The sequence below is a fragment of the Myotis yumanensis genome, unplaced genomic scaffold (genome assembly GCF_028538775.1).
Source record: "Myotis yumanensis isolate MYYU_CA2020_CCGP unplaced genomic scaffold, mMyoYum1.0.hap1 SCAF_19, whole genome shotgun sequence".
Taxonomy (NCBI): Eukaryota; Metazoa; Chordata; class Mammalia; order Chiroptera; family Vespertilionidae; genus Myotis; species Myotis yumanensis.
The window spans coordinates 12,268,865-12,284,694 of NW_027223770.1; the positions used below are offsets into that span (position 1 = coordinate 12,268,865).

At 58.0% G+C, this 15,830-nt stretch overlaps 1 protein-coding gene across 1 annotated transcript; it reads left to right on the forward strand.

The window, feature by feature from the left end:
• The first annotated feature begins 11,220 nt into the window (after positions 1–11,220).
• On the forward strand, positions 11,221–13,692 carry DERL3 (derlin 3). Its single transcript, XM_070399152.1, has 7 exons — positions 11,221–11,337; positions 11,447–11,512; positions 11,586–11,659; positions 11,778–11,871; positions 12,365–12,560; positions 13,266–13,356; positions 13,462–13,692. The coding sequence occupies exons 1-7, from the start codon at positions 11,245–11,247 to the stop codon at positions 13,541–13,543; spliced, it is 696 nt and encodes a 231-aa protein (XP_070255253.1). The 5' UTR covers positions 11,221–11,244; the 3' UTR covers positions 13,544–13,692.
• The last annotated feature ends 2,138 nt before the right edge of the window (positions 13,693–15,830 follow it).

Sequence of the window (15,830 nt, forward strand, 5' to 3'; positions counted from 1 at the left end):
ATGTTTCTGACTCTCTATCCGTCTCCCTTCTTCTCTGTAAAAAATCAATAAAATATATTTTAAAAAAAATTAGTGGAGAAACAGTGGGCTAACAACTGGTAGTGGGACAATTAATTATCTGTGTGTGTGTGGGGGGGAATGAAAATGGATCTCTGTCTCACCCCATAAAAAAAAAATAATTCCAGGGACACACAAATCTACTGCAAAAAAGCAAAGTTTAAACATTTTATAACTTCAGGATAAATAAGGATAAACCACACGGATTCCTTATGAAGATTTAATATCATTAAAATTAAAACTATTGCCCTGGCTGGTTTGGCTTATTGATTAGAGTGTCCGCCCAAGGACCAAAGGGTCTCGGGTTCGTTCCCGGTCAAGGGCATGTACCTTGGTTGCAGGTTCGATCCCTGGCCCAGTCAGGGCGCATGCAGGATGCAACCAATCGATGTTTCTCTCTCCCCCTCGCCTCCCTCCTTTCCGCTCTCTCTGAGAATCAATGGAAAAAATATTTTCAGGTGAGGATTTGGTTTCAGTTTGATCCCCCTGGTCAGTGCACCTATGATTCTCTCTCTCCCTCTCCCTTTCTCTCTAAAATAACTTTTTAAAAAAGAGAGCAAGATAAAAGCCACCACCTAGGAGGTGTCCACAAGCTCACAACCAACAAAGTATAGTTGTCGTCAAAATACTTAAAGAATTCCTACATATCAATAAAGAAAAGAAAATGGGCAAAGGCTATGAACAGGGAAGTGACAGAAGAGGAAACTGAAATGGCAACCAACAGCAACCAATAAAAAGATGCGCACTTGTTATTAGCAATCAGGAAATGCAAATTGCATCCACAACAGTGGATTGTTTCACGCTCAATGGAATGCTCGTATGGTTGATGAAACTATAAATTGGTGCTGGAATTGGAGAGCACTTTGGGCGTCTCTGGTAAATTGAAGTCCCACTCCCCCGTTTGCCTCAGAGAAACTCTGAATCCCATGCTCAAGAACTTCTGTTCACAAAGGCAACATTGTTTCTGTCAGAAAACTGTTAACAACCCAAATGTCAATATTCAGGAAAAAGGAGAAATAAATGGTTACTATTCATTCGAAGTCCACTCATTGGGGAAGAAAAATGAAGTAGAGGAACCATATTAACACAGGTAGATCATAAAGCTGTGTCAATAAAGATGTAGAAAAGTTCAAAGACGATAAAGCCTCCATATTAATTTGGAAATATTCCAAGCCACGCTTACGTCTTACATTGGGCGGGAATATATACACATGTAGTAAAAACTAGAGGGTGTGCATGGGGTGATAATCGCCAAATTCAGAACTGGGTTTAACATTCTGCGTCCAGGACCCTGCCACGCTGTATGCGCCCCGCCCGGGATCACTGCTATGGGCATCCAGGCCTGCCCTCCCGTCCTCCTTGGTTCTCCCCGAAATGCCACCTGGGCACCCTGCTGGCCCAGTGCCCTGGTAGGTGGGTTTTCCCTAAAGTATCCTCAAGCTGTGAAGGTGAGGTTTCTCTTCGGCAAATATTAACCTGAGTATCTGAAAGTCATGGCTGTATTTGTGGACCCAGGGCTGTTAATCTTTCAACACACAAGTGGGTGGCTTCAGCCTCCTTTGCAGAGGTCAAGCATGAGACTCCACAAGGTCAAGCATGTGCCCGCGTCCACCTGCCTGCAACCCCCCTGCTGCGAGTCGGAGCTGGTCTTTCTCGGATTTCCAAATCCAGCAGCATGCACGGCGGACTGAGGGCCTGAGCCTGCCTGACCCCCGGGGCGCTGCCAGGCCACACAGGAGTCGGGGACGTGTTGAAAGGACCGCCACTGCCTCTTCCAGCCCCGGGCGGGCGGGTCGGGGGAGGAGGGGTGACGTGCCACCAGCTGCTCAGGGACTGCGTGGCCTGTGGCCAGTCCTGGGTGCTGACACCCCTCCCTCGTCGTGAGAGGCCACGCCCCCAGGCTCCTTCCTGCACGCGAGGGCCTCTCACTCTGCAGATGGGGAAACTGAGGCCCGGGAGCGGCAGGAATCTGCCCCTGGAACTCAGCAGGAGGCAGGGCTCACACTAAAAAATAATACCGCCAAGAGGGGCCCCAGGCCGGCCGGCTCTTCTGCTCCCTACACCTGCAGAAGTGGGGGTCCGCCTCCCCGACCCGGGGCCTAAAAATGCCTCCGCTGTTACCCGGGCCTGGAGACCCGGGCTCGAGCGAGGGGCGTCCCAGAGATTCGGTCTTCAGATCCTCGAGTGTCCCATTCGGTCCCCCCAGACTCCACCCCCGACGCGCACCCCTCGGTTTCCCGCAATTAATCCGACGCCACCGAGACCGGCTCCGGCCACGAGGGGGCGACAAAGCCCAGGCGCTGAAGGGTCTGGACCGCCGGGCGCCGCCGCCTCCCCGGGGAACAAAGGGGCCTGGGCCAGCGCTGCCCAGCGCAGTGGCGGGCTGTCCCCGCAGCCCTGGGCTCAAATGCCCCCGCTCCACCCGCCGCAGGCGATTGCACTTCCTCTGTCCAGCGCAGCCAGCCGGTTAGGCGCCAGGTAGGCTGGGAGGCCTGGCGTCCAGACCCACCATGCCTCTGCTCCATGCGGTGTGGGACACGGTCTCGGTAGGTGCCTTCCCCCTGCATCCAGGGCTCAGGCTGGACTCAAGGCCCCTGGCATCACCTCCAGGCCCAGCCTCGCAGCAGGCTGGCCCATCACTGGGGTGAGTGGCAGGTAGGACCTACCACAGAATGGGGTCCCTAGCACCTGACACCAGTAGGCTGAGTTGCTCGGGGCTGCCTCTGCCTCTGTCAGCCTCGGTTTCCTCATCTGTCAGCTGTGGCTCCATAGGCAAGCTGCTCAAAGGCCCTGCTTGCAGCCTTGTTCCTCCCACTTGACGGGCAGCCTGGCCCCACACCTGGATCCTCCCCAGGCGCGCCTTGGTGGAGGTCGGGAGGCCTCTGACCTTGGGCACCAGGCCACCAGAGTGGGCGGTGAGCTGCCACCCAGCCCAGCGGCCCGGCTGCAGCCAACACCAAAGAGGCTCCTGCAGTTCTACCAGGGGCGTCCTCTCTCTGAGCCTCCAGTTGCTCACCTGTAAAATGAGGACATCATAACCTCGTGGGCACTGTGCCCTCAGCTCCCTGTGAGTCTGTGCCAACAGCCCCCTGTTGACCCTCCAGCACTGGGCATCCTGAGGGCAGGCACAGGCTCTCTCAGAACCTACCCGTGGGTGGGTGAACATGGGGGGGCTACAGCCTAGTTGGGCATCCTCAGCCCAGGCAGGGGTGCAGGGTGGGAGGCCCTGGAGCAGCTCCTGCAGGCTCCACCCAGAATCCTGCTTTGCCCTCCCCCCACCCCAGCGCTGGCATTTACTCCAGTTCTGGGTCACATTTCCAACTTAATGGTTCAAAAGAAAGAAAGAAACCCAACCTACAACCAGCTGAGGCAGCCCCTCCTGACCACCCTTTGATATCTGAGGACTGAATAGTGGGGCTGATTGCGGATAGGAGACTTGCAGTCATCTTAATTAGAAGGAAAGAATGTCCTTGTGGTTGGCTGTTCTAAAAATACAGCTGCACCCACATCTGGAAGGGAAGGGGGGGCGGCGGTTAGTCCGGAGTCTGAAGTGCTGATGCCTGCATTCCATGGTGGGGGAGAGGGGAGGACACCAGCAGTCGGTCCTGCTGGCTGGGACACCTGGTGAGCCTTTGGGATGGAGTTGAGCAGGCAGCCCATTCCTTCTTGGGTCCACCTTCCCCCCTTCCCCGAGTGCTCCCCACCACTCAGTCTCCTCCACTATACAGAGGGGATCTCAGGGGCCTGGCGGATGTGTGCTGGTTCTGTTACCAACCCCTGTCTGACCTGGGCACAGTGGGCATCCCGCCACAGGCTTTAGACCAGGGAGGTCATTTTCTTCTGGATTTTATGATTTGGGGTAGTATTTGTCAGCTTTTATGAACTTTTTTTTTTAATATTGATTTCAGAGAGGAAGGGAGAGGGAGAGAGAGAGATAGAAACATCAATGATGAGAGAATCATTGATCGGCTGCCTCTTGCACGCCCCACACTGGGGACCGCGCCCATAACCCGAGCAGGTGCCCTGACCAGGAATCGAACCGTTCATAGGTTGATGCTCAGTCACTGAGCCATGCCAGCCAGGTTCTTGACGTTTGTTTTATTCTTATTCTAAGAATATAGTCACGTTTGTACCTAATCTTGCATTTGTTTTCTTAAAGAGGCCACTAATCCCTCATGAACGTGAAAGGCATTCGAGGGGTAGAATTTCTTGAACGAAACGTGCAGGCAGGAGTTCTCGTGGTGTCATCAGGGAGGACAGGACGCCTGGGTTTCTGTCCCAGTGCACACACGCGTGTAAGCTTCCCCTCCCAGCGGGTGGGCCAGCACCTGGCATGGGGAGGACCTGCCCCCGCCGGCAGTGTGAGCAGGGCCTGGGCTGCTTGGCGGATATGTCGGCGATGAACACCAGGCGGGAGGTGCGTGAACCGTGGACCTTGCTGAGCCGCTCCATCCACCTGCCCAGAGCTCCAAGTCACTAGTCCTGGGCAGGGAAGGACTCCCAGAGTAGTGGCCCCGGTCATTCCAGGTCCCTGCCCGGCCTCAGGTCAGAACTGCCTGCTAACCTGGCCAGCAGGTGGCGAGTAGGAAGACCGGAGGACAGTGTGGCCTCAAGTTCCACAGGGGCCACCCAGGGCCCCCTGCCCAGGCCCCGTGTGCAGCAGACTCGCAGGCCTCTCACCATCTCGCATTCCGGCCCAGCCATGGGCTGAGTCAGCCAAGCAGATCATCTGCTTCTCCCAAAACACAGCCGCGTGCTGAGCCCCAAAATAGCTGAGGCGGGGGAGGGAGAGGCCCGCTGGACACGGGACTCAGGGGCCAGGCTGCGGTGGTTTTGACATTCTGGCCGTGGCCACAGCAGGAGTGGGAATAAGGAGCAGTGGCTGAGGCTGGTGGGAGGCCCAGGCTCGGGCTCACCTGGCAGCCGGGGTTGGGAACGGACCATCCCGTCCGGGCATCAAGGACCAGAGACAGTGAGACTGAAGCTCACACGGGAGCTGCGTGCCCACGCTGCTCAGCAGAGAAGCATCAAGGGAGCAGAGCCTTTTTAAAAAGTATATGTGCCGAAACTGGTGTGGCTCAGTGGATAGAGCGTCGGCCTGCGGACTGGAGGGTCCCAGGTTCGATTCCGGTCAAGGGCATGTACCTTGGTTGTGGGCACATCCCCAGTAGGGCGTGTGCAGGAGGCAGCTGATGGATGTTTCTCTCTCATCGATGTTTCTAACTATCTCTCTCCCTTCCTCTCTGTAAAATATCAATAAAGTATATTTTTAAAAAGTATATGTATTTTTATTGATTTCAGAGAGGAAGGGAGAGAGAGAGAGAGAGAGAGAGAGGGAGAGAGAGAGAGAGAGAGAAGCATCAATAATAAGAGAATGAGAGAGAATCATTGATAGGCTGCCTCCCGCATACCCCACACTGGGGATCGAGCCCGCCACCCGGGCATGCGTCCGACCTGGAAGTGGCCCTTCCTCCCCCATGAGACAGAGTTCATTCCTGCCTCCACACCTTGGCTCATGCCACTCTCCCTGCCCAGCATGCCCACTCCTCTTCCCATTCCACCACTGTCTTTGTCAAGAGCCTCGTGCCTGGCAGCCCCTCAGAGGGCCTGCGGGTCTTTGTCCTTGGACCACTCACCAGTCAAGCTCCCCTCCCTGCTTAGCGTGAGAGTCTGAGCCCCCCCCCCCCCCCCCCCCCGCCAGAGGAGGGGCTCCTGCAGGACAGGGGAGCCCCAGCGCCTCCCTCCCTGCCCTTCGGGCTTCCATGGGTGCCCCTGACAACAGGCAGGTGAGAGCTCGGGTTCGGGAGGAGGCAGGCGAGGACACAGGCTCAGGAGAAAGTCCTTCCCGAGTGCATTCTCCCTCACAGGCCTTCGCCCATTCACAGCAGGGACTGTCCTTGAGGGGCGGGTCAGCCATGGCTGTCACAGGAAGGGCCCCTGCCCAGAAGTCTCCAATGTCCCCGCCGTGGAGGACAGCCTTTAAGCTGGAGGAAAGTCTATGGACTCTTCCAACTGGCCCCTTGCACTGGAGGAGGAGCGTGGGGAGTGCCCGGGCCCACCACCAGCCCGAGGCTGCGGGTCCAGGTCTGCGGCTTGCTTGGGCCCAGCACTGAGCAGCCAGGGATAGAGAGATATGGGGCACGGCTACAGTGTTTTGGCCAGGTTCAAGCCTCGGACTAATGAAAGGACAGGGTCCTCTCATTACCACGTGCAGGTCCCAGCTGGAGGGCAGGGCCCTCCCAGCACAATCATAGCCAACGGCTGTGGTTGTAAGCTTGAACCTATGGTCCGAACACGTAGCCCCACGTGCTTTGTGATAGAGTTCGGGTGCATGTAGTTAAGTGAGGTCGAAACTCACGAGAATGCTGTAAACAACATGATCACGCCCCTACTTTGCCTCGTGGCATCTGCTATAAAATAAAGACACGGCTTGTGGGCGCTGGCGCTGTCTCCCCATCAGGGAGCAGCGTCCCACCGAGACCCAGCTTTCATTCTCTTGTCTGTCTTTTCTCAATCCTTTCATCCCCCCCACTCAGGGTCACTGAACCAGGCTGAGCTGGCATGGCACATAAAGCACCCTGGGGCTGAGTATGCCATGGCCGTGCCGGCTCCCCACAGAGAGAATATGGCACAGAGCCTCTGAGGGCATGGCAAGAGCCACAGGGGGGCAAGGAGCTGGGGGGACTGGGCTGGGGGGGCCAGGGAGCGCTCCCCTGAGGCGGTCATGTCCCCACTGCACCTCAGACTCGGCCTGCCCCAAACCAGTGGGTGGTCTCCCTCCCAAACCGGGCCTCTCCCATGTGTCGGCCCTCTCTCTGCCAAGTGCTAAGGTCTGTGGCTTCATCTCCGTGACCCATTCACTCCCTGTCTGTCACGTGCCTGGGGAAAGAGGCCACAGCCTGCATGGCCCTGTTCGGCCTGGTCCCAGCCTTCTCCAGCCTCACGTCACAAGCAGCTCCTTCTCATGACCCCTGCCTTCCCCGTCCTTCCATGCCACCTCAGGACCTTTGCACATGCTGTTCCCCTGGTGGGTCTGGCTAACGCCTACTCAGCCTCTGCCTCCTTCCTGCCCATACCACCCAGAGGCCCCCTGATTCCCGCCAAGTCCAGATTTTGCTACCAGGCTGAGGGCCAGGCCCAGGTCGCCCACTCGGCTGCGCAGGCCTGACGCAGCCCACCTGGACCGTTTGTTATTCTTGCACTCGGCCACAAGCAGCTGCCGCCGAGCGGGTTCCGGATTCGGTGCTAAAAATATCCCATGACCTAGACAGGAAGGGCCAACGGCCACACAGCTGCTCCCGGGAGGGGCTGGCTGAAGCTGCAGTAGAGGCCCACCCACCGTGGGTTTGGGGGTCCATGTGCTGGAAGGGAGTGGGCACAGAGCTCACAGCCCCTGAAGAAAGGCCCTGGATGGCTGGATGTTCAGGGCCAGCAAGGAGTACCATGTGTCGTCAAAAGGAAAATGCAGCTGCCTCCAACATGCACACAAAAATACCTGGTTTCTGATTCTCCTGGTTTGTTACCACGCGCATGTGTTGCCTTTGGAATACATGACATTTAAACATTAAGTGTGTGGGCCTAACAGAAGATAGATGGGCTCTGGTCCCTTCAGGGAGGGCTTCCTGGAGTAGGAGGCATTGCTACCACCCTCCCTTGCTCTCCTCTCATTTATTTTATTTTTAAAAATCAGGTTTATTCTCTTTTTTTAAAAAAAACCACGTTATTTATTTATTTGTTTTATTTTTTGTTAATCCTCACCTGAGTATATTTTTCCCAATGATTTCTAGAGAGAGTGGAAGGGAGGAGGAGACACACAGAGAGGGAAACATCAGTGTGAGAGACACATTGATTGGTTGCCTCCACACGTGCCCCAATCAGGGCTGAGGCTTGAGCCTACTTCAACTGAGGTAGGTGCCCTTAACCGGAATCGAACCCAGGACCCTTCAGACTGCAGGTCAACGCTCTATCCACTGAGCCAAACCAGCTAGGGCGATTTTATTTTTAAAAAATATATTTTTATTGATTTCAGAGAGGAAGGGAGAGAGAGATAGAAACATCAGTGATGAGATAGAATCATTGATCAGCTGCCTCCTGCTCTTCCCCCACTAGGGATCAAGCCCGCAACCCAGGCAAGTGCCCTGACCAGGAATCGAACCGTGACCTCCTGGTTCATAAGTCAATGCTCAAGCACTGAGCTATGCTGGCTGGGCTTGCTCTCCTCTTTTAACAGAACACCTAGGCTGATAGGAGGAAAATGAATGAATGAATGAGCCAGAGATCTGGGCCTGTCCCAGAAGTGAGAGGCTGAGACCTGAATGCGAGGTGGTGGTGGCCATGAGGTGTGTTGGAGGGGAGGGGAAGGCCTGGAGAGTTCCATGGGAGCATCAGCTTCGATGTGGGCTGGGAGTGGGGCAGCGGTGGCCCAGGTTCCTGGATAGTCACCGGCTGGCGAGGGTCTCTCCTAGTGTGTGAGGCCAGTGAGGAGGAAGGCAGGCTTAGTGGGCACTCGGGGGTGCTGTACTGCCTGTAGGCACTGGACAACCTGGGCAGGGGATTTAGGGATCCTCTGGGTGTCTCCAGACCTGGGGATCCCGGGGCCCCTTGCTCTGCAGCAGCAGGCAGGTTCACGAGGCCAGAGAGGCAGCTTGGGAGCCGGCCCGTTGTCACCTTGGCAAGGAAACACAGGCCTCCTCCTGCCACAGCCCTCGGCACAGGAGAGAGAAGGTGGCCCAGCCGGCAGGCTTAGCACAGACAGCTAAATTAGCATCCAGCACACTGCCTGCCTTCATCTCTAGGCCCCTGGGAACATGTGGTACCCAGGGCTCCTTCCCATAAATAACTGTCTAAAGGTGCCAGAGGGTCAGAGAAGAAGTAGACCTGGTGTCTCCAGACTTGCCTGTCCTAGGCCAGAGAAGCCTGGATTGGACCCCAGCCCTGCTCTGCCTCCTACTGGGCCTCAGTTTCCCTATCTGAGGATCTCCCAAAGCTCTGAGAAGGGAGAGTCTGCAGTAGAACCCAGCAGCTGCTCCCTAGATGTCTGGCCCAGCTGGCTGCCCCCACCCTGAGCTCCAGGAATGTGTTTCTCCACCCCCAAACGGGGCGCCTGCCTTATCAGCCCCGTCTCAGGAGAGACAGACCCCCCTGCTGATTATGACAGCCCCTTCTGTTACCCCAGCCTGACCCTGAGTGGAGGGCCAGCCAGCGCCTGCTAAGTGCCTGGAGGCAGGAAAACCTCCCCTTCCCCATGCAGACAAGAAATCCGACCTCCCTCGCTGGCTCCCTCCCTCGCTGGCTCCTTCGTGACAGGGAGGTGCCCGCCCTGGCGTCAGAGGCCCTGGATCCCCGCCCTGCTGCCATGCCTCCACCTTGATGGCATCTACTCTGTCCAGCCCACCTTGAACATGACCTTGGCCTGCTTCGCTGGACAAGGGAGGCTGACTGCGGGGGGGGGGGGGGGGGGGAGGGGGAGGGGATCTCAGCCCCTTCCTTGGTCCCATTCCTGCTGTCTCAGCCAGTTCTCTCTTCACTCCTGAACCAAATGAACATCTCCCTCCAGTGCTCCCAGCGTCTCCTCCGGAGTGGGGGGCTCCTTGAGCCACACTCCAGGGGACCTCTCTTATTGCCCTCGTGAGTCCCTCCGCTTGGGATCCACCTGAGAGAACCTTCTCGGCTGGTACTCCCCAACCTACTTTCCTCAGGGACCTCGGGTCCCATCCAGAGCATCCCTCGCCTTCCACACGCACATCTCAGGCTGGGGTCCCCACGGTGATGAGGGCACACTGGTCTGTCCACCTTCCTTCCCTCCAGCCTGCGAGTATCCTGGCCACCAGGAAGCTTGGCACGGCTGCACCCCTAGGCCCTCCCCAGGCTCGGGGGCCTTCTCACTGCTTTGCTTCCGAAGCCCTTTCCTGGCTGGGTTCTTGCCCACCCGACACTCCCAGCCTCCCCGAGCCTCCCAGCTGGGCCTGCCTCTCTCTCTGCCCAGCCTGGCCTCTCTTCTCTCAGTCTAGCCATGCCCCTTGGACATTCCTCACAGGCCCAGGGCTACCAATGCCGTTGATTTCCTGATGAATCATACCCACGTGTAGACCCCTTGCCCGACCTCTTCCCCAACACCACACTTGGGTTTTTCCAGGTGGATGTCACACAAACGCAGTGAGGCCAGAACAGATCTCCATTTACCTGCTGGTGGACCCCATTTGGTGCTCGATAAACAGTTGACTTTCTTTAAAAAAAAAAACAGTTTAAAAATGTATTTTTATTGATTTCAGAGAGGAAGGGAAAGGGAGAGATAGAAACATTAATGATGAGAATCATTGATCAGCTGCCTTCTGCAAGCCCCCCACTGGGGATCGAGCCCACGACCAGGGCATATGGCCTGATTGGGAATCTAACCATGACCTCCTGGTTCACAGGTCCACGCTCAACCACCGAGACATGGCTGCTGAAGGGTCCCGGGTTCGATTCCGGTCAAGGGCATGTGCCTTGGTTGTGGGCACATCCCCAGTGGGGGGTGTGCAGGAGGCAGCTGATCAATGTTTCTCTCTCATGGATGTTTCTAACTCTCTGTCCCTCTCCCTTCCTCTCTGTAAAAAATCAATAATATATATATATATTTTAAAAAAGAAATGTGGACATGCTGCCAGCGCCTGCCTTGCTGTGGGTGAAGTGGCACCATCTCTGGCTGTCGGGACCGCGGGACGGGCCAATGTGGGCCCCAGAGCGCACGGCCGGCCTCTTGGTTCCCGCCCCGCCCACACCCCATATCCCGCCCCTTCCAGTGCGGTAGTGCCTGGATCCCGTCTTTAATCCACTAACAAGTAATCTTAGCCCCGCCCTAGAGTGCCCCGTGGGCCTTCGCTATTGGTCTTCCCCGCCGCTTGCTGAGAGGCCACCAGCTCCTCATTGGCGGCACCTTCTCCCGCGCGCGCTGCAACCATCACAACAACCGCCACGTGCTCGACTGTGGGGCCTGCTCATTGGCCCAAAGTCTCCACCCGCCCCGTTCCCGTCCCGCCCCCGGCTTCCCGCTTCCTCCTCCTACTGGTTATCTAGCCTCAGGCCCCACCCCAAAGGCCTGGGCACAAAGCGTCTCCCACGCGGATTGGTCGAAGGCGGGGAGGCGGGGCTTGGAGGCGGGTTAAAGAGCGCGCCGAAGTTGGGGCCACGTGTACCTGAGGAGGTTCAATGGCGTGGCGGGGGCTGGCGGCCGAGTTCCTGCAGGTGCCGGCGGTGACGCGAGCTTACACCGCGGCCTGCGTCCTGACCACAGCTGCCGTGGTGAGCCTCCTAGGCGGGCGGGCGTCGCCATGGTTACACCCCGGGAGGGGTGCGCGGTGGTTAGGGCTGGATCCCGCGAGCCGCACCTGACGCTCCCCTGGCTCCGCAGCAGCTGGAGCTCCTGAGCCCCTTCCAGCTCTACTTCAACCCGCACCTCGTGTTCCGGAAGTTCCAGGTGAGGTCGCCCCGCCCTTGCTCCCTGTTGGCCAGCCCTGTCCGCCCCGCGCCTGACCGCCTGCCCCTCGCAGGTCTGGAGGCTCCTCACCAACTTCCTCTTCTTCGGGCCCCTGGGATTCAGCTTCTTCTTCAACATGCTCTTCGTGTATCCTGTGCCTGCCGGACCCAGGAGGGGAGTGGGCGGGCCTGCGGGCCGAGGCGGCCGGGAGGGAGCGGGGAGACTGAGGCCCTGCCCGGTGGCACTTCCTATACGGACGCCGCAGGTTCCGCTACTGCCGCATGTTGGAGGAGGGCTCCTTCCGCGGCCGCACCGCTGACTTCGTCTTCATGTTTCTCTTTGGGGGCGTCCTTATGATCGTATCCTTCCCGGGCTCCGGACCTCAGGCCAGGCACTTCTGCGCCCAGCCTGTGTTGGTCCTGGGCGCGACGTCAGTGCCCAGGCCGGGAGGGACAGAGGTTTACTCTGGCTTAGGATGAGCGTGCATGGCGTGCTCAGCCCCAGGTGCCAAAGCTAGATCTTCCGGTTTGTACAACAACAAAAGAACAAAAAACCCCACACCACAGGATGATGTGAAGGGCAGCCAGGTGGGGTGCTTGGGGCTGAGCCCTGAATGCCAGCAGCAGGAGAAACAGGCGAGGATGGGCAGTGGTGGGAAGCCGGGGTGAGGTGGAGAGGCAGGGCCAGATCACGTGGGGCCTGAAGGCCACATGTGGCCTTAGATTGGGAAGGGCACACTTTGAAGGCGGGGAAACCCGTAGGATTTCGGGGATCTAGCAAATCAGAGGAGCCCCGGGCAGGGCTGAGGCCTGCACGGGAGGAGGGCCTCCTAGCACCTTGACTCTGGCCCAGCTGCTGGGGCTCCTGGGCAGCCTGTTCTTCCTGGGCCAGGCCCTCACAGCCATGCTGGTGTACGTGTGGAGCCGCCGCAGCCCTCAAGTGAGGGTCAACTTCTTCGGCCTCCTCACCTTCCAGGCGCCATTCCTGCCCTGGGCGCTCATGGGCTTCTCAATGCTACTGGGCAACTCGATCCTCGTGGACCTGCTGGGTGAGCCTGCCTGTCCATCCAGCCCATCAAAGCTGGCTGTTCTGCCACAGCCCCCCGTCCCCCCCCCCTGGACCTCTCATCTGTCCCCATACCTCCAGCATCTCTATTCTTATAGCCCCTTGAACAAGCCAGCAGGGCTACAGGTTTCACATCTTTTTTTTTTTTTTTTTTTTTTAATATTTTATTGATTTTTTACAGAGAGGAAGGGAGAGAGATAGAGAGTTAGAAACATCGATGAGAGAGAAACATCGATCAGCTGCCTCTTGCACACCTCCCACTGGGGATGTGCCCGCAACCCAGGTACATGCCCTTGACCGGAATCGAACCTGGGACCTTTCAGTCCGCAGGCCGACGCTCTATCCACTGAGCCAAACCGGTTTCGGCGACATCTTTAGGCCTCATCTGCTGATGCTTGTGTGAGTCCTGATTGGGGTGGGATGGGTAGGTCAGCGTTCCAGCCATGGCTCCCACTCCGCTGTTCTCAGGTCTTGGGTCCTGGAACACTGTCCTTCAGGGCCATCCCCAGCCCCATCCTGGGCTGGCAGTCTGTGCAGGACACTGGGCACTCGTGCTCTGAGGCCTGAGGTTTCTCTGGGCCTGACTAGGCCTCCAGAGCTGCACATGGAAGCCCAGAACAAGGCTGTGCTGGCCCTGGGCTCTGGACCATGGAGGCAGTGGCCTTGGCAGTCCTCTGCTCTCCTACAGGGATTGCTGTGGGTCACATCTACTACTTCCTGGAAGATGTCTTTCCCAACCAGCCTGGAGGCAAGAGGCTGCTACTGACCCCCGGCTTCCTGTGAGTACTGGAGGTGACAACCCTGTGGCTACCCTCCTTCAGACAGCTCTTAACTCCCTGGTGGACCCACGTTGGCCTCAGCTCAACCTGGGCCGCTCCCCACAGGAAGCTGCTACTGGATGCCCCAGAAGAGGACCCCAATTACCTGCCCCTCCCCGAGGAACAGCCAGGACCCCTGCAGCAGTGACCCCACTCAGGGCAGGCCAGCCCCAGGAGCCTGTTTCCCCAACATCTGTCAAGCCTGCATCCCACCCTAACTCCTGCTTGCAGCAGAGCAACCTGACCTGGAGGCTGGCCATCCGAATAAACAGAATAACTGCAGCCTCTTGGACCACAGCACTGGCTCCCCTTGCCTCCCTGGCCACACCCTTCCGTGCTGGGCAGATGCTGCTGGCCCTGACCTGGGGCCACGAAGCCTGGACTTCCCTGCCCACCCTTTGCCCAGGACTGCTCTCTCAGACCAACTGTAGGTGGTAGGATGGGAGGCTCAGAGGGTCAAAAACCTGCCCACAGCTGCCCAGCAGAGCTCTGAGCTCACAGATGGTAGACACGGGGTTTTCATCCTAGCCTCTCCAGTGCCTCAGTGGAGACTTGGACAAACGCCACCTGTGGTGGGCCTCTGTTCTCTGCCAGCCAGAGGGGTTGGCCAGATCTTGGTGGCAGGGACCAGTACTGGGCTGTCTCTGGTTGTGCCAAGCCTGGTTTGGGGGGGATGGGGACTCCTGCCTGTGGTGCCCTCACGAACAACCAACAAGTGGACCTTTGCCCCATTTCCCAGCTGGCAACTAACAGACAAGTGACTGACAGATGCAGCCACGGCTCCACAGGGAGGTCAGGTGCAGAGGAGCCAGGCTGGGCTCTGCTTCCTGTGACTCCAGAGCCTGGAGAAGTTTCCACCTTAGCACTGGCTGAGGCTGAGGCCTCTGGGTGTCCGGGCCCTGCCTTTATAGCTGAGGACCCCAGGAGCCTTATCCAACCCACAGCTCACTTTTCTCTTCTGTAAAGTGGGCACCAGATGGCCTGGCCAGCTTTCTTTGTTGCTCTAGACCAGCCTGCAATACGGTTTATTCCAGGATGTTCAGAAGCACAGGGCTGGTCATGTTCATGGAAGACAAATATTCGCCACAGAGTAGACCCTGATTTTGTAGGGAACCCTCATGGGGCAGCAGCCAACCCTGGAGCAGTGTGGGCTCAGACCCAGGCCTCTCCCAGGCAGGTGGGCTCCTACCCAGAGGGACTGAGGCAGGCAGGGTTTGTTCTGTCCCACCAGCTGTGGAGCCCCAGGGCTGTTTGCCCACAGGCCGAGCAAACACCTTGTTAATGGAGTCTACTAGTTTCTAAAGCCAACTGGGCCTAGACTCCTCTTGGTCAGGGCCTTCCAATGAAGCCCAGCAAGTTCCACTCCTGGAGGAAGGGCAGGGGCTTGTGGACAACCCCCTGGGAGCTGTCACGTCCTGGGACATGCTCACAGGAACCCCAGCCCAGACAGCAAGGCCCACCTTACCCTACATCCTGGCAACCCAGAGCCCCAACCCCTACTTAGGCGAGGAACCAAGTGCCACGGGGCCTCTGTCACGCTCCTGGGGAGCAGAGCAGTCCTGACCTTCAGCCCTGCCCTGGCGGGGAAGGATGTGCCAGCAACTAAAGGTGGCACCAGCCCAGGGCTGGGGGTCTGGCCCACTGTCTTCAGTAAGTGCAGCTGTGTGGCCAGTTCACCAAGCAGTGCTTGACTTAGCGAGACCCACACGTGCCCCATGTCCCTTCTGTAGAGTGGGAACATACCCACATTAACAGATGAGGTGAGGATACAGAGGTGATGACAGACTTACTGAAGGTAGCGCTGGGCAGAGGCCCAGGGCGTGCCTCCTCACTACATAACCCCACCCACAGGCCACCACCAGCCAGGTGTGCTGCTCCACATGCTGTCATCCTCACAGCCAGCCTGGGAGGGAGGAGCTGGCCTGGGCCAGGTGCCAGCCCGGGTGGAGATGGGTCCCAGGCCACCTGTCACATGCATACTGCTGGGAGGTGTGGCTAGAGTGCTGCACACCTGCTGGAGCCGGAGTAGCTGAGCATAGGCTCCCAGGCTGGGGATGCAGTGTCTACAGAGGATGGGGCCTCTGCAAGGGACTCCAGAGAAGCATGTCCTGGCTGGGATGGCCCGGTCACCTTGACCAGCAGAGCGAAGGGTGTGGGGGAGGGGCTGCAAACAACAGACAAGTGGGCCCCCTGCCCACTGAGCCTCACGACCACACCTTTCATTTCTCCTGCTCTACAAAGATCCAAGCACGGGTGGAGGTGGGGAAGCTGGAGGGCCCAAGGAAAAGCAAGGATTATACTCTGCCTCGGTCTTGCAGGGGCTGGGGTGGCTGAGAGTGGAGCCATGGAGCCCCATCAACAGCCACCTGGGGATCGGAGGTGGAGCAGGGTGAGGCCCGGCGTGCCAGCTTTGTCCACACCACCCCCACAGGCCC